Source organism: Pyrgilauda ruficollis, unplaced genomic scaffold, assembly GCF_017590135.1.
Source record: "Pyrgilauda ruficollis isolate IOZ18807 unplaced genomic scaffold, ASM1759013v1 scaffold150, whole genome shotgun sequence".
In the NCBI taxonomy this organism is placed as follows: domain Eukaryota; kingdom Metazoa; phylum Chordata; class Aves; order Passeriformes; family Passeridae; genus Pyrgilauda; species Pyrgilauda ruficollis.
The window spans coordinates 872,652-896,920 of NW_024513655.1; the positions used below are offsets into that span (position 1 = coordinate 872,652).

A 24,269-nucleotide genomic window follows, 5' to 3' on the forward strand; every position below is an offset into this window, starting at 1 on the left:
ACCTGGCTAGGAGTAGCACCTGTAGAGCATCACAGCAGCTGGATGTTGTCCAGCTCCTCAGACACATCCCTGGGTTGATCTTTTTAATTTTTCCCTAGCAAATATGTGTTTGGGGTAACTTCAAGCTTTTGAGATTCCTGTTTGCTGTGAGTAACACCTATTACATCAGGGCTCCAGTGAAGCTGGAGCCCATGGACAAGACCCCTGAGCACCAGGCACTGGGATTTGGTTTAGTTTAGTGCCACAGTTGGTATCTTCTCCCTCAAAAAGCTGGGATCTGCCTGGGATCACCTCTCACCTCCTCCCTGCACCGTGCCTTGCTGACACTCACAGCTCCTGCTCTTCAAACACAAACACATTTTCTGCCAAGCTGCCCTTACAGAAGCCCATTTCACCGCAGCTTTGGGAAAGAGGATTTTTCTCTCCTGGAGAATCCACAACTCACAGCTCAGAGCCAGGAGGCTGAAACCCTCGCGGCTGAGCCAGACTTGAGCACCTGAGCCAGGACCACCACCCTCCAGGCAGCAAGGAGCAGCTCAGGGGGCTACCCACGGATTTACTGTGCTGCAGGAGGCTTTCCCGTGCCTGCTGGGTGCTCCCTGCCGGGTACCTTGTCGGCGAAGTGCAGGACGATGAAGGAGGTGTTGGACATGCGAGGCTTCTGGAAGTGCTGGCTGGCGGCGTGGCGGTCGTACAGCTTCAGCGCCCAGTTCTGGTCCGTGCCCTTGGGCACCTGCACGGGGACAAAGGGGACACTGCAGGGCCAGCTGCTGCTCTGGGGTCACCTGCCGTCCTGACAAACACACCCAGACTGCGTTTCCAGCAGGAAACACCCCAATCTTCGTTCTGCTCCCGCAGCCGGAACGGCTCTTGCAGGAAAAAAAGAGGCAAAGCAAACCAACAAAAAGAGCTGAACAAATAAAAAAAACAAACAAAAAACACCCCAAAACAAAACAAAAACACTTACAAACCCTGAAAGGAAACAAAAACAAAGCCCCATAAACAAACAAACAAAAATGAAACAGCCACCAAAACAAACAAAAACAATCCAAAAACTAACAAAAGCCCAAAACCTCCCCCCCAAAAAACAAACAAAAAAAAAATCCTGAAACAAAAAAGCACCCACAAAACCCTGAAAGAAAACCAAACAAAAAGCACAAACAAAAACCAAAACAAACAAAATCAAATCATAAACCAAGAAAAAACCCCAAAACCTCCCCCCTGAAAAAGACAAACAAAAAGCTCCAACAGAAACAAATGAAACAACACTTCAAATATTTACACACACACACACATAAAACCCCCCAAACAACAACAAAAAACCCCCCAATAATTAAAACAGAAATATTGAGGAAGTATTTTTACACTTAAGATACATTAACTACTCAGGCACCAACATTGTTTTTCAATGCTGTTTTAGGTGATGGAATAATTTCCAGAAACTGCCACATGCATGAAGTTCTGGTTTAGATAACAGTGAAGTTGTTCCTCTTGGGGTCTGAGAGTCACCTCTGATGGGGTTCATCCCCATCCCACGACCCACTGCTGAGCACTGCAGTGGCTGCACAAATACACACATACTGATTTATTTTTTTAACCAAAAAAAAAAGGATAACTAGATATTTAGGTTAGAAAACAAGATGGTTCAGAAGAAAAGTCTCAGTCAATATTTAAGCTTAGATGGGACAAAGCCTAGAAACCACAGAACAACCATGCAGCAGCAGAGAGAGCTCTCGATCATCCATCAGGACTTTACATAGGCCTTTATATGAAAAATCACAGAGGAAATAGGGACAGAGAACAGGAAGATGGAAAACATAAGACAGGTGAGAAATATTTCTTTATGCTGCTCTGAAACAGCCTTTGATTTCATGACAGAAAACCAAAACACAGCAGAAGGGTTCTGAACACAGGCAGAAGCATCTCCAGCCAATCCCTGTAATGAGGGTGAATTAAATGCAGCAGCCATTCATGCAAGCTGTGCTCTCCCACATTTGTTTATACTTTACAATTTTTAAGTTTAGCCAATTATGGATACACACAGAAATAACACAGGCTATATATAAATATTGAAAGGCACTTAGCTGTGCAATTAAATACATGTTTTATTTATGTAGATGTGTTTCTTTTCATGGGTTATATTTAATATTTGCATGAAAAACCATCCTTTCTGGAGGTATCACTGGGTGCCTCCTGTGCAGGACTAAGCCACAGGTGCAGAGCAGGAGCACTGCAGCCACCTTGAGCCAGATTTATCCTGCACCAGCTCTCTTCCAGGGCATCCACTTTGCTGAAAAACCTGCTTATCTGGGAGCTGAACTTCAAAGGCATTGCTCCTGCCTCCCAGAAAGAAGGTTTGCCATACCCTGCTCACCATCCTGCAGCCTGGGTATTTTTAGCTGCCTGGGAAGCAACTGATAGGGACCAAGTTCCAAAGATAAAAATTAAGGAGACCATTATCTGCACTATTATAACAGCTTTTGGTATTACCTTGGCAGTTTGAGGCCCTTAGAGCAACTGAGAAAGTTATTTATGGGATATCTCATCTTTTTTTTAGGGGATGGGGAAGAGAAAAAACTACTGCCTTGCAAATTTTGTATAGAATCTTTAAACAGGATAAAGCTGACAGCAGGAATTGCACAAGGTCACTGCTTGTGCTCCCCTGTCCCTCCTCTCTGGATCCACTGTTCCTGGTGCTGCCAGGAGCTCCTGCAGCCACAATCACACCCACCCACTGCAGCCAGGGCCATCCCCACAGGATCCATCCTGCATCCCAGGACCAAGAACCCACCAGCCAGGAGAGGAGATGCTTGGGACTGCCTGGACTAAAGGCTGAGACTCCCTCCACCACCACCTCCAACAGAAGGACAATTAAGTGGATAGAAGACACAAAGGTCAATGGCTTAAGGTGAAAGAGGGTAGATTTAGGTTAGATATTAGGAAGAAATTCTTCCCTGTGAGGATCTGGCACAGGTTACTTAGCAAAGCTGTGGCTGCTCCATCCCTGGAAGTGTCCATGGCCAGGCTGGACAGGGCTTGGAGCAACCTGGAATAGTGGAAGGTGTCCTTGCTCATGGTAGGGAGCTGGAATTTGGTGAGCTTCAAGGTTCCTTCCCACCCAAACCATTCAGGGATTCTGTGATTCCAACCTAATGATCTGAAAGTCAACCCTCTGAAAACACAGTAGGAACTGCTCACATTTTATTTCTTTACTCCTTATCACTCCAGTAGAAGTTAAAGCCTGAAAAGAGCGTGGGCTGCCTCTGCAGTAACACTCCAGAAACACGTTCCCCTGCAAGTGATGTGCCTGACTTTAAAGTCATCAGAGCTGACAGCGTGACGTAGGGGAGGCTGTTCTGCTGCTCATCGGGCAGCCCGCCCAGAGGAAAGCCCAGGGGTCCAACCTCTGCTCATGGAGCAGAAATCCCCCCCGGACAGGAAGGCCATGTGCTAATTCCTGATGTCCAAAAAACTAACGAGTCCAGACAAGGAAAACACATTTGCTCAGATCCCCAAGTCCGCAGCGATGCACGGAGACAGGCGGGGTGGAAAAGCAGTCGGCCAGAAGCGGAGAGCAGCGTTCCTGGCACTTGACAGAAGGACACAACAAGGGTCAAAGAGCATCTTCTGAACAGCACTAGAAAATGCATTTGGCACATTAGCAGCATAACACAGTGGCGACGTGCCATGGAACACAGAATGGAGCCACAGAGGAGCTCAAGAACGTGAGGGAGTTGGGGGCTTTGGTGAGACACATCCCCCTTGGCAGCCTCAGGGTCAGGCTGCTCCACTAGCAGAAAGATCCCTCAAAAATCTTGGACAATGATGACAACACTGACAAGTGAACCTTCCCAATCAGCCTGCTCTTGACTGAACCCTTTTGGTTGTACTTAAGGGAAAGAGGCACTTGGTTTTTCATTAATTTTTTTCACTCTCACTCCCACGCCAAGGCAAAAGCAAGTAAACAGTGAGGTAGCAGGACACGTGAAGGAGAAACCTGGGCATCCACAGTAACCTCTGACTGTACTCCCAAACAGAACCACAGAGCCACTCAATATCCTGAGATGGAAGGGACCCACAAGGACCAGCATTGTCCAGCTCCTGACCCTGCACAGGACAGCCCAAAAATGCCACCCCGTGCCAGAGAGCATTGTCCAAGGCTCTTGGGAAGTGTCTGGAAGGCAGGCAGCACGCCCACATGGCATGTAGCTTCAGTCAGAAAGGCTGGACAGCTTTTGACAGAGGCTCAGCTGCATTTCTTAGGGTTTTCTGTTTCCTCTAAGGATAACCTAAATCTCTTGAAAAACCAACCCTAACTGGCTGCTCCTCTTCAGAGAGTGCAAGTCATTCCACATGTCTCCTCAGAATTCAAAGTCTTCCATAGTGTGCTGTCCCGTTCATCAAAGTAATTCCGTCCACAAGTGCAACCATACCCTAAATCTATTCTAAACATCCAATCAATCTTCCCACAATGGATCTGGAGAAGACAACCCCCATCCTTCATTCCTCCTGACAGGCTCTTCTCCTTTTCCAGATTATTTCCCCCGGCCCCACTGAGGTGACTGACCCACCCTGCACAGCTCACCAAGGGGAGGTTCTCCTGGATGCCCTTCTGCCCTTTCCCACCTCTTTGGGCTCATCACTTTGTGCTACAGCACATCAGCATGCCACCACCACCATGGTGGCCTTGGCCAAGATTGCTGAACAGGGGACATGAACTCTTGCTGCTCCTCTGGCATCAGAGCAAAACCAAGAGGTCCTAAAAGCTACAGACTCAGGCAGGTGAAACTCCAGTGCAGAAAATGGGGAAAAGGCTCTTCAAGGACTTCAGGACTTCAGGACTTCCCCAGCAGAGGATACAGGTCACAGCCCAGAGAGATTATAAGGGTTCCTGGGCAGACCAAGGATGTAACAGGACAAAGGACCAAATGAGCTCCAGAAGCCATCTCTAACCACAAAAATTCCAAAACAGCTTCCAACTCCTATATTACAAAGCTGTTTTTAAAAACTCAAACATGAACATCTCCCTCCTGGAGAGGGATTTTTCACAAAGACGTGGAGTGACAGCACACAGGGAATGACTTCCCACTGCCAGAGGGCAGGGTGAGATGGGGTATTGGAAAGGAATTGTCCCCTGTGAGGGTGGGCAGGCCCTGGCACAGGGTGCCCAGAGCATCTGTGGCTGTCCCTGGATCCCTGGCAATGCCCAAGGCCAGACTGGATGGGGCTTGGAGCAGCCTGGGACAGTGGAAGGGATGGGGCATGGGGTGGAGCAGGATGATCTTTAAGGTCTACACCAAACCATTCTGTGATTCTGTGATTCCCTGATTCTATATGCTAAGGTCTGTTTTAAGAAGTAGGGTTTTTCTCATTAGCTTTCACAGGACAGGTTTAGTCCTTAACACTCCAGTCCCAGTTCAAGGGCCCTCTCTTTCACTGCCAATTCTTACATCAATTTTTCCCTAAACAGCAACAAGACTCTCCTATGACCTACACTTCCTGAGCTGCTTCAGCACATACCCAGCCACCTCCTCTCCAACCACACATTAAGGATTAAAAAAAACCCCATACTGTGAAGTGAGAACATTGGTGACAAACCCTCTGCAATTGCACTAATGCTCCATTATGTACCAAATATTCCCCTGGCGCCATTTCACGCCCCAGAGTGTTTCCATCCACTGCTGTAGGTTCCAACAAGGTGGCATGTAATTACCTTATTGTGATCCCACCCCAGGATCCGAAACGCTGCCGTGGGGGTGAGGGCTTTCATCCATAAACTGCTGCCTTCAGCTGACAGGTTTTGCTGAAATTTTCATAAATCTGGAGAACACTTGCAGGTTGTTATAAAAGAGGCGATTACAGGGCCGGTAATAAGGGCCTATGACTAATGACAGCATCCCCCACTGACAGGTAAACACCCAGACAACTGGCATTTGATGAGAAGGGAGAGGGAATAGATCTTCTTGTGGAGGAGTTGGGGTTGGTGTTTTGGGTTTTTTTTTTGTTTTCTTTTTGGGTTTTTTTTTGTTGTTGTTTTGGTTTGGTTTTGTTTTTTGGGGGGGTTGTGGTTTTTTTAATTTGTTTTTGGGGGGGTTTTTTTGGTTTTTTTTTTTGTTTTTTTTTGTTTTGTTTTGTTTTGGTTTGTTTTGTTTTTGTTTTGTTTTTTTGTATTTTTGTTTGGTTGGCTTTTTGTCAAAAAATAAGTATGGGCTAAAAAAGTAGTACCAGGTAAATCTACTGCTGGTACATGGGAGCTGCAGTGTCATCACCAGCAGTGCCACCAGCAGCAACCAGTGCCAGGTGCTCCAGAGAGGAGCCAAGGGTGTGACTCCCAACACCAGGGAAACTTCCTTTATGGTCCTCATAGCACCCAGGAGACAGTTTGAGCCTGCAGAATTTAACTGGCCTAATAGCACAGAGAGCAGATGAAATTATGCTGAATATCAAGCAAATAATCTGACCTCCTTCCAAACCAGCACTGGATGAGATACTACTTTTAAGGACATCAAATTAAATCTAATTTTTTCCCATTTTTAAGGAGATTTCCTGAGAGCAGACTTGAAAAGGGCAAAGCCCGACCTCTGGCTCACCCCAAGGACAAAGCCAGTGTCTGTAGCCCAGAGCAGGGCTGAGCTCGTGGGATGTGCAGGCTGGGACAGCCCTGCTCTGCCTGGGAAGGCAGCCCTGGTACCTGGAGGGCAGCAAACACTTCACAGGTCACCCCCTTCCAGACAAACACAGGTGCTACATCCTCATCCAGGGAAACCAGTCTGAGCAATGGATCCCAACCCTTCCCCTCTGATACAACATGTTCACTTGTGCTCAGATCTGTCCTGTGCTCATGGATCCCACAGACACCACAAGAATTCCTTGGGTCCTCCTTACCACCTTGGCCATGCTGGTGAGCTGGGTCCTTTATCCACCTCAGCTCTCCCAGCACTTTGTCTCACTCTTCCCTGCCTTTGTTCAGAAACACTCAGGGCCCTCCCACAGTCAGAATGATATTCCCTGGCACAGAACACATCCAAGCCTCAATGGAAACCCTTCCTGAGGACAACGTGGGTCACCCCACAGCAAGACCAGGCTGAGGCTCCTCAAGGCAGCCACACCCAGCAGGAAGGCAGTCCCCATCCCCTTCCAATAGGACATCTCCACCATCAAAGAGCCTCAAAACAGGTATCACAGCCTCCCAAGGAAACCTGCCCTCTGACATTCCCTATTCCTGTGTACATTTGATTATTCATGACTGAGCAATGTGTGAACAGGGAGCCCAACCTTTCTCTTGGATTGCCATCAAGGTTTGCCACTCTGGCTCTTCTCAAATTTCAAACAAGATTTGACCAGTATGAGAGAGAAGGCAAAAGACAGCAAACTGCTCTCCAACATTACAACCCTCTGAAGTCTGCACACTGAATGCAGTGAGTTTTACCTTAAAGAGCTATTGCAAGAGGACTCAGGTTTCCCCTGAGACAAAATAAGGCTTGAGAGGAGCTCCAGCTGCTTTTGGGCAATGCCCAAGACACCAGGTCTCAGTCAATGGCTGTCCCTCAGTGCAGCCAGGCCAGACACAAGCACTGGCTGCACACTGAGTGCAGGTACCTGGATTTGGAGCAAACACCTACCCAGGAACATCCCACACCAAAGCAAATCCCAGCTCAAGCCTACTCTTGCCATGAGCACAGCAGCAACTCACGTGAAAGAAAATGTTTACCCACCTGCAAGACACCAGAGATTAAAGCCCATTCTTGGATCTTTTACAGAGACAAAGGCACAGGTGAAAAGGTGGGAGGTCCTCTTTACCTTGCACTCTTCATCCAGCAGGTCCAGGATCCCAAGCTTGGCCTCTATCAGGTCTATGCAGGGCTGGTTGTCGTAGAAGTCTATGAGAGTCCAAGGGATTCCCTCCTTCATGTACTCTTCTTGTTCCAGCTTAAACACGTGCTGGGAGTGGGAGAAAGCAGAGCCACAGAGTGTGAGCCCAGCCAGCAGAGCACAGCCCCTTCCCCTTATCCCTGCTGGAGTATTATATTTTCTTTTTCAGAGCCAGGTCTAATAAGCTCTCAAAGAAATATAATACACCCAAAGATAGCTAAACTGTTCTTGAAAGCATAAAATGAGCAAGATGACTTCTGCTGCAGTGTTAGAAACAAAAAGGTTTAATAAAAGGTAAAATAACAAACAGAAAAACCAGAGCCAAGTGCAGAGGTCTGCTCCTAGTAAAAACACTTTACAAAAGCCCCTAGCTCCTTTGTTTTCTTCTTTTTCTACCTAATTGTTCAAGTGAAACTTTTTAGATTCTATCCAATTAAATGCCCTTAAGTTTTTGGTGGAGTTCCTGAAGTCCTATGAAGTAGCTTTTCACCTAATTGTTGAGAAAAATTTCAAAGCTTCTTTCTTTTTTTGAAAGACAAAAAATGGTTTTGTCACTCTGTCATCAAAAAGCACACTCCCACACTGGAGTCCAGCATTCCATGGGCACATCCAGAGGCCACAGAGGCTCGAGGTGCCCTCACATACAGCCTGCACGTTCACACAGTTTCCTGGCCAGGAAAACAAAACCATCACACTGGGAAACCACGGCGCAGGGAAAAACAAGGCTTGAAATGACTTCCACTGCAGGATGACTGAAGCTGTCACTGCGACGAGGGAGCCATACACTGGTGTGGCAGTGACACATGAATCTCCTGGGCTGACAAAAACCCTCCTCTGCTTTATTGCTCTGCTGACTGTGACCTGAAGCAGGTTCACAGGCTGGGAGCCCAGCCAGGGCTGGGAGCCCGTGCCCCCATCTGCGAGCAGGGCTCCACAAAGAGCACCCATCATCCCACAAGGGACATCAGCAGCAGCATCTGACTGACTCAGGCACATTTCTATTGAAAATTATTGTTTAAAAGAACGAATAATAAAAAAATCTTTGCATGGCTTACGTATCTCAGACCTCTGCCCAAGCAGATAAATTGTCTCTGGCTATTTCTGAGATACTCTAAAGCATATTAAAAAATGATTTTTCAAATGCACTTTTTTTCCCCCTTCAAAGATAGCTTTTTAAAATCTCTTCAAACATGTCATCTTGGAGCTTGAATTTATAAGCTTCAGAAGTGATAGTCAGACACACCAAGTAAGATATGAATAGTGCAAATACAATCCATAATTTACTTTTCATTTTAGCAGCAGTGATCTATCTGATGCACTAGATAGACTGCAAATGTTCATGTCCATGCATAAGATATGGCTTCAAAGGGCCAAACTAATCTGCAGTATTTAAATACTCAAATTTAACAAGTTTTCCCCTGTATCCTGAAATTAACAGTATTTTTTTCCTTACTTACAACTGACACAGAAGACAACTTCTTACTGGTTCCATTACCAGTGAAGGTAAATGCTTATTTCAAATAAAACAGGAAAACTTCTGGGTTTTGTGAGGCATGGCCAAGTGAAAAGTGGAGAGTGTTTCCAATTCTGTTATTTAATACAGAGTTTTCATCTCACAGGTTTAAGCCATGCTTAATGGGAAGGTTTCCACACCCATAACTTATTTTAATTCACGCTGGAAATCAGCATGAGGCCATCCATGTTTTCTTTTATGATTGAAACAGCACCAGGAAGAAGGCAGATTACATATTTATTCAGAGCAATATGTGAGCCTTTGCATAAACCACATGCAAATCCATTTCCAGGATGAAGTTTATACATCAACTAAGCAACATTTTCCAACTTGATAGGAATATCTAGAACCACTGCAGTGAAATGTCTGGGAGAGAGGCATCCCAAGGATCCTTATGATCTGTCCAGGCTGCAGGTAAATGCTGTAAAGCAGAAGCCAGGCACACCACAATCCTGCCTAGTTACATTTTCTGCTCGGTTTTATGGAAAGTTTCCAAGCTGACCTTACCGAGTTGAACTGCTGCTGGAGCTTCTCGTTGGCATAGTTGATACAGAACTGTTCAAAGCTATTCACTTCAAAAGTTTCAAACCTGCAAAGCAATGAATAAATCAGCATTAGGCGTTGCTTTGTCTCAAAATCTTCTTTTTTTTTTTTTTTTTTAATTTTTCCTGCAACGATGCCATCCGTGTGAGGGGGAACACTCAACTATCCCTTCCATTCCTCCTGCGCCAGATCTACACTTTTTTGCTCAAAACATCTTTCTTTCCTTGGCACAACTCGAGGGATTCAAGAGGTCCCTCCTGGTACACAGGAATGAGATATTTGGCACGACTGCAGCTTCCTGCCCATCAGCTCTGTCTGACACAAGAAATGTAACTGCTTCTCCTGGGGAAAAATATTATGAAATATTAAGTTCCAAATACATTCACTGCAAAGGTGATGAAGAAACAGTAGCTGCTGTCTTAAAAGACCCAGCATGCTACTTTTAATGGAATTTAATAGAGCAGAAAAAGAAGGTATTAAATTTGTAATTATAGCTTCTGTACTGCATCCCTGTTAGCACAAAAATTAGACACACATGAGTAAGCACCTTTTGGAAGGGAGAAGGGGAAAAATGGTGATTTCAGCCCCAATTCCACATTCCTTAGAGGACCCTTAGAGGGTCCTTGTTGCTGGACTCTGTGATCCACCTCTTCACCAGGACTTCCACAGCCTCCCACGCCAACATATTATCCTACCCTGTCACAGATTAGCTCCAAAACAAGCCCAGAAATAGCTTCTTAGTCACAATTAGAAAGGAAAAAATATGCAGTTTTAGTGAGACAGACTACAGGTAAGGAGCAGGGAGCCAGCAGAGCCCCTGAGGCTGAAGCACACAACACCCAGGGACAGGCACAGGGAGCCAGGCCTGCTCTTAAACCCAAAGAGGGTATTTTGAGCTACCTCTGGGAATTATGTGTCTTATATTTCTATTTTTAAGGCACAGTTGCAAGGGGGAAGGGAAAAAAAGAAGTCTTTGACACATGACTGTAAGGATTAAACCAAGGGGAGAAGTGGGAAGGCTTCCTGTGTTCAATGAGTAAGCTGCTGTAATGATAAATATGTGACTAAATAATTGTTGGGGTAATAGGCACCGTAGGAGCTGGCAGAACAGTCTTTAAACACTGAATAAATGAAGCCCTTTCTTTCCAGCCTCCCTTCCTCAAAATAATCAGTACTTCTGCCACTTCCTGAGGACCACCCTGCTGTTACCCAGGTGATGCAGTTGTTCCCCAGGTACTTCCAGGTGACAATGCCATCACCACACAAAATGCCAGAGTCCCTAGGGAAATGCAATGCCAAATGGCAAAAGAAAAAGGGCAATGGGAGAAATGAGCTGGTTTTGTGCTTTTATCACCCCCACAGCCCTTGAGGAAACCTGGGACTGCTTTCCCTCTGCGTGCCCAGCACTGCCCCCATAGCTGTTGCCACCGGTGCCATCTCTGTGTGTGTGCAGCTGGTGCCATCCCCTGCCCAAAAACTGGGCTTTACAGTTTTTCATGCAACAGAATCTGGTGCCTGGGACAACAAAATTATTACATTAAGGACATGTCTTGGCCCTCAGTGATGGATGTGTCCCTGGAGAGCCCCCTCTGTGCTCGGTGGCGTGGCTGAGTCAATCTGCGCCTCCAGCCCTTGCCACTCAAGGAATGTGGCATCCCAGGACTCTGGAAATACCAGCTGCTGCAGGCATGATCACAGCAACAGGGCAAGGAAGGATTTAATTAAACCATAGATGGAGAGGCACAGCGAGCTAGGTGGGAAAAGGCAATGAGGGCAGGAGTGCATGAGGAGAAGAAATCGGAGTGGAAACTTCTCCCCTTCTGAGACACCAGATGTGATTTATGAACCCTCCCAGTGAGTGCCAGCCGGGGGCAGAGCTGCTGTACAACTCCAGCTCCGAGGGAGATCTCACAACGTTGCTAATTAAGGGAATCTACTAGCACAATTTGCTAATTGACAAAGCAGATTAGTCGCCAGCCCTACGTGTGTGCACGCCAGGAGGCCCTACCTGCTCAGAGTGACTGCACTGAGGGCAACATCCTGATGGGGAAAGCAAAACAGTGCCTGTTGGGTCTCTATTCATTTTAGTGCACTGTAATTTGGTGGAAAAAACAAGCATATTCACCACTCCAGCCCATCGCTGTGGCTCCCTGGAAGGCACATCCAGACTGGGAACAGACCTTGTAAGTAGATTTTCAAGGGGCAAATGCTGCATTTTGGTTTTTCTGCAGCTCCCCATTCTGCTAGCTTCTCCTAAGTCCTCTGAAGCACCAAGGTTTGTGGTTTGTATTGAAATATTTAAGGTTCATGAATAAGTCCAGCACACAGCTGGTTGCCTGGGTGTTCACACTTCACGTGGCAAACAAGAGGGGGAACAAGCCATCCCCACCAAGTCCAGGAGTGCCACATGAACCCACTCTTCTGACTGACTTCAGTACTGGTGCTACAGCAAGTAACACCATTTCAATAAACACAGAAAGGCTTTCAGTGCTGCACCCTCTCACCTCAGTGTCATCAGAGAATTAAGGATGCAAAGTCGAGCATTTGAAAGTTGGAAGAAAAGCCCTACAGCTTCTGCACCCTCTGTTTGGATCCCATCCCTAGAAATCCCACCCAGAGCACTGGGACAGAAGCTCTGAGGATGTCAAGGATGTGCTGTGAAGCTGGATGCAGGCTCCCTGCCTTTCCAGCTCAATCCCTCTCCCAAAGAAAAGGAAAAAAACAACATCCATTTGGGGGAAAAAAATCTGATCGTTAGAAAAATGCATTAAAAAGTCAAAAAAACACGAGTTAGGAGAACCAAACCACTCTAAAGTTCAGCAGTCAGTCTACCATCACCCACATTCCCTGCACTGTAAATTACTCAGCATTTAGACAGCAACACCCATTTACAAAAGGGATTCAGGGTCATTTTAGGACACCAGACTCCCACAGACATTTCAGCCACGAACATGGACACCTTCCCCTGCAAATCTACCTCTTTAGTAGGACCTGCAGGTCCTGCAGCACCTGCTGGCCCCTGCACTGGACCGGCAGCTGAAGTAGGTTTTGCTTCCACACTATCAGATTTTCAAGCCCAGCTTAATCTTTTATGAGCCTTATCCTCAAGCCTCCTTTCATTCAGATTTCTGAAAGCCTGATCCTCTAACTCAGGCATCCAATTTTCTCTATGGACTCACCATCACCCACAGGGCTCCATCTCAAAGCTTTATTTATCATGCTCCAGCCTTCAGAAATTTCTGTGGGGGAAAACAGCTTCTCTTTCTCACAGAGAAGAGATGGGAAACAGCTTCTCTATCTCATACAGCCTTTGAACCAGACTGTGCCATATTTAAGATCTTCCCAAGTGAGCCCAGAAACTTAAAACCAGAGAGAGCAACCCCATGACCTCGAGCCATCCCACTGAAATCCCAAACCAAACAGAACTGTGTGGTTATCACCCTTGATAGCAGTGTTCCTGCAAACCTTGCCACATGACAGCAGTTATGGATGGAGACCAGCAACCAGTGGGGCTGCACTGCTGCTCCAGCACTTTCTGGTATCCTTTCTGCTGCTGTGGTTGTCCAGATGTCAAAACTATCATCCCAAACACCAGTAGCTGTAGAAACTTCGTGGGAGGGTTTATACACAAGACCCAGTTCCAGCAATTGTGTAGGTGTCATAGCCCTAAAATCACACTGCATTTTTGTTCTGATCCAGAACTGCTTTGGCAGGATTTCAGTCTGAACTTGAGGTTCTCCTAGAGCTGACAGGCTTCCAGAGGACACGGGACTGGGGACTGAGCAAGCACAGCTGGGTTAGGGACTGGCTTCTGGAGCAGCTGCAACTTTTGCACTCCACCTTCCCCTCCCAAACAGGAGCAATTCAGCACCTGAATTAGTATGGGAGAACGGAGACCACTGCTGTCCCACTGAGAACCACAGAAACATGGAAGGGTTTTGGGCTGCCAGGGACCTTTTAGGGTCATCCAGTCCTCACATGCAGGGACACCTTCCACTGTCCCAGGCTGCTCCAAGTGCCACCTAACCTGGCCTTGCATGGACCTGCTGTCTGGGCCACCCTCTCTTGCCCTTGCTGCCCAGCACACACACACACCAAAAAAAGGGTTTTGAAAAAACGGAGGGTAAAACCCAAACCCACAAGTCCTCTTTCCTTTTCCACCCCACAACTGACAGAATCCCTTCCCTTCTCTTCCATCTTCTGCTTCTTTGCACTACTTCAGCTAAAATAAGCTCAGACAACTCTCACATCCCTCTTCTACCACCACTCAGGATGACAAACCGGGCAGTAACGGGTACCCAGAACAACTTTAAAGCAGCTCATTGCCCCTGAGGGCACAGGCTGCAAGCCTTGCAAGAGCTTTTTGCACCTGACACCCCCACCAGAGGTTCCCAAGCTCCTCTGAAAGCTCTCACTGCACCAGGGCCCTGCAGCAGCGGCTTCACAGATGAAGTGAAGGAGTGTCCTCAAACCCCACAGCAACATGAGACAGTCCTTGCTCTCCACAGCCAGCACCTTTACCCCAGCTCATCTTTAAAGCTGTTTTAAACAGCACAGGAGACAGGAACTCCAGATGGGAAAGGCATGGGAGGTAAATCCAGAACGCAGCGCTCGCACGGCTGTGTGTGCACCATTTTGTGCTGAAGGCGGCACACTCTGAAGGAGGATCAAAACTGCAAACTGCACACTACTTTTATGTGCTCCTTTCCATCATTCCCATCACCTGCCACCAGACAAAGCAGCGTGTGCTTTGCAAGGAGTCAAAGACAAGCTACAAAGGGATCACTGAGCAGCCCGGAGAGCTGAGGAAGGGCCTACCCGTAGATGTCGAGCACGCCGATGAAGGAGTGCTGCTTCACCGTGGTGTGCAGGGCCTTGTTGACGTGCTGCACGATCCAGGTGAAGAGCTGGGCGTAGATGTGCTTGGCCAGGGCGTTCCTGGCGTTCACCACCTGGTGCAGGGACATGCTCTTCACGTAGGTCTCGGCCGTGGTGACGAGCTTGCGGTGGCAGAGCCAGTGCTGCATCTGGCTGTGCTCCACGCCCAGCAGGCTGCAGAAGTTGCTCAGGTGCTCGTCCTCACTCTGGGTGGGGGGACCAGAAGTAAAGTCAGCAGGCTGGTGACACCCCAAAGTGGTATTTTAACACCCAAGTTCACAGATCTGCGCAAGGAATGGTGGCTTGTTGCAACTGTCTCGGGAAAGCTGTGTCTCTGTGGGGGACAGGAGTGGGAATGCGGTGACACCCATCCATCCAGCTGTGGGAGTCCTCCTGGACAGGGCGGGACAGCTCACACGGAGCTCTGGATGGTGGAACCAAGGCTTGGCCGTGCTCTGGCTATCCTTGAGCTCTCGGCTTTCACAACAAGAACATTCCCACAGGAAAAAGAATTCTCCGCCTCACTCCCTCTCGAGTTGAAGCTACACCCTGCCACAGAGCAGCCCTGGTTATGCCTGAGACTAAAGCTTAGAGTAAGCCAGGACATCATGCCTTTTACAAAATAGCTCCCTCCTGAATAACAAAGCTATAAATCATGCATTACCAGAAGGGCTTAGGCTTCACAATTAATAAAATGAAACGTGAACTTCATTTTCTTTAGTGCAATGTATTTTCCCCCCTCTGAAATTAAGACAAAGAAGTTCTGAGTCTCTATTATGGTTAGATAGCAGGCACTGCCTTTTGGAAAATGATAAAACAATTTCCCCCTCCCCTGTGTAATAATACACATCTATAGGAAGTAAATTGTTTCCAGTTAGGTAAGTGTACTTGGAAATGCTGGATGGGGTTGGGGATGCAGAAAAAAGGTCATTTTACAAGAATTCTAGGATGTTTTATTGCTACGATACCTTTTTGACCAGAGTCAAGGTTGTACCAGAATTGATTTAATACCTTGCAATTATATTTGAAGGTAATTAAACAACATGAACTTCATTAACAGAGCTCCACATCGTTGAAGCAGGCAGCCTTCACATATCCATGTGAAAGCCAAATATCAAATAAATTACATCTAGCATCTCACATTGAACACCACATTATCTCTAGGGTAACACTGAAGTGTGTGCAAAACCCTTTTAATACTTTAATTAGGAACAAACGACCCAGCCTGGGATACAATGGTAATTTACAGGACAGTATTTTCCATATAATTGCTTTGCTTTCCCCCACCTCTGAACAAACACAGAACCGCCTCTAAGGCATCTTTAGTGTTACTTATTTTTGCTAATTAACCATGCCAAGCAGCAGCTCTGTGGCTTTGCCTGGAGGAAAGTGGTTGTAAAGCATCACCATCAGTGCTGGTGTCACCAATCAGTGTCACAAGTCCCCAAGACCCTGCACTGGGCATTCTAAGGAAGCAAGAAGAGCTAAGGTGGGCTGGGATGTCAGGAATGTAAGCAATTTTTGAACAACCTTGCTTGCAGGCTGGCTAGAGAGGAGGAAAAATGCGTTATTTCCCAGGACAAACAAAGCAACTAGGAACTTTTGATGTGTTTTCAAAAAAAAAAAAAAACAAAAAAGGAAAGAAAACCAGGAGGAAAAGGGCTTTCTAGCCAAGGACAAGAGCCCAGCCTGACTCCTGAGCACACCAAGCTCCCATCTCCTGAGGGTGACCTACCGACACACTGCAGACCTCCCCGTCTCGTTCCCCTTGGATTTTCAAGTTCCCCAGGTGCAGAATGGCAGCAATTATCCTAAAAATGGTCATCTGATGAGACTCCTTCACTCCTGCGGGAACAATTGATGGCTGATTGTCACAAAGGAAAACGAAACACAATTTTAAGTTTATTTGAAGGTGCTTGCAGTGCTTTATTTCCTCTCGAGGCAATTGGTTTTCAGAATCATGAGGCTTCTTCCAGCAAATATACCTTAAACTCTCAATTTTAACATGGATGGGTTTAATATACACAAACCCAAGGATGCTGCTCCACAGTGATCAAACAGGAGCAGAGTTACAGGGGCTCTGCAGCTTTCACAGAACAAGGAATTGCTCGTCTGTCATCACAGTCTGCTGGCAACCAAAGCACACAAACTACAAATTACAGATTACAAATTACACTTATTGCCAACATCCCACAAAAAGAAGGAAATTGAAGCCCTGCACAACGCCTCCACACTGGTGGCACAGCTGGATGCAGCAAGTCACCAGGGAGGTGATGGGGAGCTCTGCCTTACCACCCCCAGTGTCTCCACAAGAAACACTTGTGGGTCTTTATTGGGGGTGTAAGATGTTATTGCTTTGTGTATTTTATTTATATATTGCTTTATCTATTTTTCTTTACAGGCATTCCCAGCAGAAGCTTTGCTCAGCAGCAGCCCACACTTGGCCTTCTTGCTGTATCTTGCATTTTTTAAACATCGCAGCTGGGTTTCTGTGTCCCTTTTATGCTCAGGGCCGGTGTCCTAATTATCCACCCAAGGTCTGAGACATCACCTGCTGGTTTCTGAATTATCCAGAGCCTCCCTTTCTCTCTCTCGGGACTTTTCTGTTATCAGCACAGTGAGAAATGTTTCAAGGCTACTGAAAGGAGCAATGCTCTGCTCTCACTTGGAACTCTTAGTTGGAGTTAAGCTTGGCTGGGATTGGGGATTTGCAGACACGTAAAAAGGCAAGACTGGAAACTGCAGTAGCAATTTCACCAGGCCATGAATGGAAGCAGAGCTGGGAAACACTGAAGGAAAATGAGAAAAAGCAGAGACAGAGGAGCATGTGAAGAACAGAAAATCATCATCAGACTGGCCCCAGAAGAAGATGCTGTCACAGGGCTTCCCAGGGACCAGCAAGGAGAGAGGGGAGCTGCTTGGGGAGCCAGAGAAGGGGACCAAGGAGAGATTACACATGCAGGGGGATGGGGAGAGCATTCTCTGGGGATTGCAGTCCTGTGGGAAAGTTTGGAGCAAACAGGAATCATATTATTTGAGTAGTTAACAGAACCCACACAAGCTGAACAAGAGGAGGGTAAAGACAAGACCCTAAAGAGAAAGAGATGAGGCCCATCTAAAACACAAAGAGGACAAATTTTGGGGAAACAAGTGCAGTTCTACAGCTTGCAGTGAGTCCCCACACTCACTGTAGGCACAGCTGGTCAGGGGATTTCACAGGCAATTATAAATATCATGTGTAATAATAATTATTACAAATTACAACCAGTGAAAAGGAACCAAGAGGTACCAAGACTCACCAGGATTTGCAAACATGGTTTCAGATAAATACAAATCTGGGCGAGTTTTCCCTGGCAGATAGGTTTTCCTTTCAAAGTGCCCTGCTGCAAGCAGGGCACAGCTCTGCTCCCCTGCTGCCAGCACAGAGGCTGGACACAGCCACAGCTCCTGCAGCTGCCATGTGGATGTGGACTCTGCACAGCAGGGATGTACTCAGCTCATTATTTCCAGGAATCAGCTAGCCAGCACAGCGCTGTGATCCAACAAGTGACATCACCCTCAACCACAACACAGACTGAACTGCACAGTAATAGCTCTTTTCCTGCTCGTAAACAGGATAAAAAATAGCAAATCAATACTGCAGCCCTTCTTTGACTTCAGAATGGTTTCTCTTAAATTCTGCATCCCTCTCCATTTCACTGCTGCTCCACAGACAGCTGCTAGAAACACTTCTGCAGCTACTACTAAAGAGCAAAGTAAAGCCAACTAGGTCAACAGGAACGTCATAATTCAGGCAAAACTCTGAAAACCATTGCCAGACTTCTGCTGGGCAGGTCTCAAGCAGGTCTCAAGTCTCAACTCCTTACCAAGCAGGGTGAAGGCATGTCTGGTCTTCTCAAAGTCATCAGCATCGTCCACGCCATCGATGGACGTGTCACCTCCCTGAGAAGTGTAGAAAAAGTCTTCAGCACACGCTAGGAGAGAAGAAAGAGGAGAAACAGGTCAGCAAGCAGTCCTCCCCACTGTCACCATTGAGTCAGGAACAGATAATAAGTGACACAAACTCCAGGTCAGAAGTGAAGAGGATAGAACCCCCGAGTTTATTGGAACCCCTTCTTTGATGCACTGTTCCAATACAGGGGGAACTAATTAGTCATTTAATCAACACATTTCACATGATTGGCTGATTAAGAAGACACCCCTTGGTAAATGCCTTATGAGAAAAACAAATTGCTCAAAACACCACCTGCAGATAGTTTACAATTCTTTCTCTCCGCCTCCCTAAAACTTCCCAGACCAATTCACGGGAAATCTTATCTAGCTTTCTCCCCAGACCAGCCCATGGGAAAGCTTGTCTAGGTTTCCCTCTCTCTGACCAGACTGGTATCCACACCCCACTGCAGCACTGCCCCGAATGGGCACTGGGATTCTCCCTGTGCCCATCCCTGAAGAACACCTGTGTCTCTTGAACCACAGTTTGCTCGGGGGTGGATGAAGCAGAACTTTGGCAAGTGGCTGTAGCTGCTTCTTGCAGTGGTGAAATCTCTTCTCCACGCACAGCAAGTGCAGTCTGTGGTGTATTTGGGATTCTAGTAACAGCTCCATCACATGGGGAAGACCACTTCAGACACTGAGGGGCTCCTTTCAGTAAATCCTCATCCTGTTTTACACATCTGTGACTGGTTCAGGTATTTTAACACCTTTTCTACACAAAGCCTTAATCCTTGGGAGCAAAGGGAATGGAGAATGGTGCCTGCATTGCACCACCTGAACATCTGTGCTTTAGCAAAGTTACTCCAGGATGACACCAATAAACCCTGTGGAGGCTGAGAGGCATTTCCAATGCAAATACAACCAGAAGAGATTGCAGGATTTGTGTCCACTTAAGAAAGCTGCACATGTAATCCCCCTCCTTTAAACAAGGCCCCCCAGGAGGCCCAGAGCAGAGAGATGTGTGCCCACGGCTGCTGGCTGAGCCCTGGCAGAGCCCGAGCTTTTCCCTGCGAGGGCTGGGGAGCCCAGCCCCACGACAGCCTCCCCACCCCACCCCACCCAGAATCAGTTCTCAGCACCAGCCTCAGCCTGTTTTGAGCTGAGTAGGAGTCATTAGCCAAAACCCACTCATTAACACACACAAACACATTTCCCAAACATGGTGAATAGAGAGAAGGAAGCCTACTGCGTTCCAAACTAGCCTAGTGGTAACCTTTAAAATCACTGCAATCTGCACTTTTCTTGACTCAAATTGCCACCAGAAGCTCCCTCTCCCTTCCCAGGCCTCCCACAGGCTTCTGCATTAACTGCACTTTCAGGCTGTAAAGAAAAACATTTAATTGCTTTTGGCACACAAAGCCCTGCGACCCGTAGACTTCGGTAATTCCACTCATTGCTGGAGCATCAGGAGCGAGGGGCAGACAATGCTGATTGGGGTCAGGCAGACAATGTCCCTCCTGGTCCCCCAGCACAACGGGAACTCACCCAGCCCGTGGTGGAGCACATCACACCCACAGCCTGGTGCTGCTGCACATCGCCCTGCAAGAAGCAGCCAGGGCTGGTGGTGGCTGATGGGACCAGGATGTCAGCTTTCCATTTTCAACATTCACACCGGGATCTGCTCCTGCCTCAAGTCATCCCTGGTATAACTGACTCAAATCTCTGTATTTCAAGATCTCCGTAATTATTTTAACCACACAAACCCTCTGATTCACTGCAAACAAATAAAACACATTTCTGCCTTGCACCACTGCCCAGGCATCATTAAGCTAGACACCACACTTCAAAAGGCACTTGCATTGCACATCACCGTTTAAAGTCAAATATTTACTTTCTAGTTTAAAATTAAACCCGTTAGGATCACTCTGACTGAAGCCAGCACTGGTTTGCTTTGCTGGGCTTATGTATGTTTAGAGACTCTTTTTGTTTTCCAGCATCTTGCAACATAAAAGGAAGTAATAACAATTCTCTGTATTTGTAAAACCCAAAGGAGAAGCAATAGCTCCTGGTTTTTAGATGGAAAAATATACATCCTCCTCCATGAGTAATAAATAAAAAGTGGATTTTCACATCAAGACACCTCTTGTTTTGTATAAGCCTTGGGAAGACAAGATTGACAGGTAAGTACAGCTCACACAAGGAAATAAATCTAAGTTCTGACTAGTCATCTTCAAGCAGGCCAGTAAATCCGAGGCAAAGCTGGAAATGAAAAACATCACTCAAAAGAAAGACAAACAAGGAAATTGTGCACCTCTGCACCCCCTGCCCAGCACCAGCAGTTCCCCAGGCAAGGGCAGAGCCTGTGTCACACCGACAGGAGCAGCTCACGGACCCACACCCCTGTCCCCGTCAGCAGCCCCACATCTGACAGCCCCCAAAACACTTTGGGGAGGTTTTTCCCAGCTATTGCAAGGTGAGAGGGCAGGAAATGCCAAGTGCACACCCCTTCACCTTTGGAAAGAGCTGACTCTTCTCCAACACCTGGTGGACACCTGAGCATGCTGTGACACAGCAAATGCAAAGTGCCACAGAGAGCAGCTGGAGACTGACAGGCACTGGCACCAAATTTTAATTGGAAATGACCCAAGGAGGCTTCCTTGCAGCTAATGGCCCTGGCACCCACTCCTCCTGCACTGCCAGCTGTTGCCATTACACATTCATCCCTGAGATGCTGAAGCTGAGAGCCACAGTCACAACTGCACAAACGTGTCCTGGGTGATGCACCAGGACAGCAAAGGCCTCTCAGCCTGCACTCCTGCCACTCACCACAAACACAGATGATGCTTTTAGAGAGCTGTGATGAGTAAGACTGGTATTTCCCCTGATCCACATGTTCCCAAGAAGAGAGCAGTGGTTTCACAGCTGGAGCTCTCGCACATCAACTCATCTCCCACACGAAGATGAAATAGGTTGTGTCTGAATTTTAAGATGCCAGCAAACATCATCGTTACCCAGGGTATGTTTTTAAAAATTAAGGACATAAGTATGGCATAAACTCTTGAAAATAGTCCACGTGGTGTGCTCTTTGTGGGCAATGTGCCTACAGTGACCCAAAAGGTCATTAAGACAAGCTCAGAATTACCCAGAAACTGAAATCCCCTCTCTCCATTTACCATTCCACATGGCAACTCCTGCAAGACCTATGATGGGATCAGAACCTGCCTTGCTCCTTATTCAAAACAGGTAAAAAGCCTGGTTTAAACCTTGCTGTTCTCTCTAAGCAATAGCAAATATTCAAGGTAAAAAAATAATTAAAATTCGTCCCTGCACCTCCCGCTGCGACTGCAAACCCTCTGAATCAGGTGTTCTACAGAGATTTTGCTGCAAATCCTGGGGGGAAAAACCCAACCCACTCCAGGAGTTAGCCATTAAAAAGAAAGAAACATAATGAATTCAAAGGACACAACCACTCCTGCCAAGACACTGGCCAGATCAGTCCACACTCACGTTTGATTTAAAACACACACCTTATGCAAGGTTGGTACAATATGAACACACGATCTTCCTGCATCAGCTGGCATACACCACAGCAATGTGGTTTCACTGCAGCTGAAACTACAGCCGTTTCACTGCCAATTTTTACAAAATCACGGAATCACAGAATGGTTTGGGTTGGAAGGGACCTTAAAGGGACACCTCCCACTGTCCCAGGCTCCTCCAAGCCCCATCCAACCCAGCCCCAGACATTCCCAGAGATCCAGGGGCAGCCACAGCTTCTCTGGGCACCCTTTGCCAGGGCCTGCCCACCCTCACCAAGTTGCCCCATCCCTGGTGATGGGGTGAGCAAACCTGTGCTCCACCTCACAGCAGAGCCCTTCAGTTTCACCCCCCTGCCCCCCTCCCAGGGCACACAGGCTTCCCCAGGGACCCACATTTCTGACCCCACCACTTTCTCCTGCTGCCCTCAGACCCAGGCAGCAGCCAGCAGGGCACAGGGATGTGCCAGCACTTACTGAGTCCAAGGTCTTTGAATTCTGGGAGGCTTGAGGAGGCACAGAGCTGGTAGAAGATGTGGTAGTTGCGCTCGTCCTCTGCCTGTGGGGAAATGCTGAGTTACCAGAGGCACAGAGCAGTAACAGCAGTGCTCCCACCCTCACATCCTAGCAGAGGCACAGAGCAGTCACAGCAGTGCTCCCACCCTCACACTGCTGCCCCCTGAGCCCAGGGACACCCCGGTCCCATCCCCTCTTCCCACCACTGAGACCTGTCAGTGACACCTACACAGGGACTCTTCCTTGCCACCTGGGAGAGAGGAGGTGACAAACCTGACCAACACACCCTGCCCACCTGGCAAAGAAAGCAAATAATTCTGTATTACCTTCCACATCTTATCCCTCTCTGGAGTGACCAGGCTGAATGAAGCAGCAAGCACGGAGTTGCAAACCCACAGTAATATAAAAGAAGGTGGTTTACTCTTCATGGCTTCTCAAATTTGTCAGGTTTTTAAGATTTTTGTAGTTGGGGCATTCTTTTTTTTGTGTAAGGGCAAAATTTTTGCAGTAGCTTCTGATCTACACCCCAAGCAGAAACTAAGAAAGCCGCTCCTGAGCCTGCACAAGAACCCCACGGGATGTGCTGGGGCAGACATCAGCCTTCTCAGCCCCTCTCCTGCCCTTCTTCATCTTCAAAACTGAAGACTGCTGCCTGCCATTTGTTCTCCCTGGCTCCTTATCTAACAAGTCTCCCAGGTACACCTTAGCCCAGAACAAGGGCCATCAGGCTGGAATCATAAAGAACTCCAAGACTGAGTCCAAAAGAAGTCCAAAAGACACATCTGGAAGCTGTGTCCACCAAGAAAGCGACAGGAGAAGGGGAAACAGCCTCAAGTTGTGCAGGGGAGGTTTAGGTTGGCTATGAGGAACAATTTCTCCATGGAAATGGCTGTCCCAGCCCTGGCACAGCTGCCCAGGGCAGTGGTGGAGTCCCCACCCTGGAGGGGTTTAAAAGCCGTGTGGAGGTGGCACTTGGGGATGTGATCACAAGGATGATGAAGAGGGACTTTGAACAGGAGCATGGGGGACAGGACAAGGAGAGATGGCTTCCCATGGACAGAGAGCAGGTTTAGGTTGGATATTGGGAAGGAATTCCTGGCTGTGAGGGTGGGCAGGCCCTGGCCCAGGGTGCCCAGAGCAGCTGTGGCTGCCCCTGGATCCCTGGCAGTGTCCAAGGCCAGGCTGGATGGGGCTTGGAGCAGCCTGGGACAGTGGAAGGTGTCCCTGCCCATGACAGGGGTGGAATGAGATGATCTTTAAAATCCCTCCCAACCCAAACCATTCCATGATGATGATTCTGTGATGGGTATGGCAGTGCTGGAAGTTGGATTCGATGGTCTTTGAGGTCACTTCCAACCCGAATGATTCTGTAGCTCTACTGGTAAAAAGATTTTTTTTTTTTTTTTTCAATCCATAGAAAAGACCCAGAGTATTGAATTCCTGGAATACAGCACCCAAAAGAAAAAAGGACAAAGCTC

General features: G+C 47.5%; 1 protein-coding gene across 1 annotated transcript in view; it reads right to left on the bottom strand.

The window, feature by feature from the left end:
- MYO5B (myosin VB) overlaps nucleotides 1-24,269 on the bottom strand; it is a 119,468-nt gene that overhangs the window by 68,198 nt on the left and 27,001 nt on the right. The window contains exons 8-14 of the mRNA XM_041461684.1: nucleotides 22,753-22,834; nucleotides 18,673-18,780; nucleotides 16,542-16,651; nucleotides 14,747-15,012; nucleotides 9,893-9,974; nucleotides 7,801-7,941; nucleotides 611-733 (exon numbers count right to left, since the gene is read on the bottom strand). Coding sequence (XP_041317618.1) covers nucleotides 611-733; nucleotides 7,801-7,941; nucleotides 9,893-9,974; nucleotides 14,747-15,012; nucleotides 16,542-16,651; nucleotides 18,673-18,780; nucleotides 22,753-22,834 — 912 coding nt within the window. The remainder of the gene's footprint in view (nucleotides 1-610; nucleotides 734-7,800; nucleotides 7,942-9,892; nucleotides 9,975-14,746; nucleotides 15,013-16,541; nucleotides 16,652-18,672; nucleotides 18,781-22,752; nucleotides 22,835-24,269) is intronic.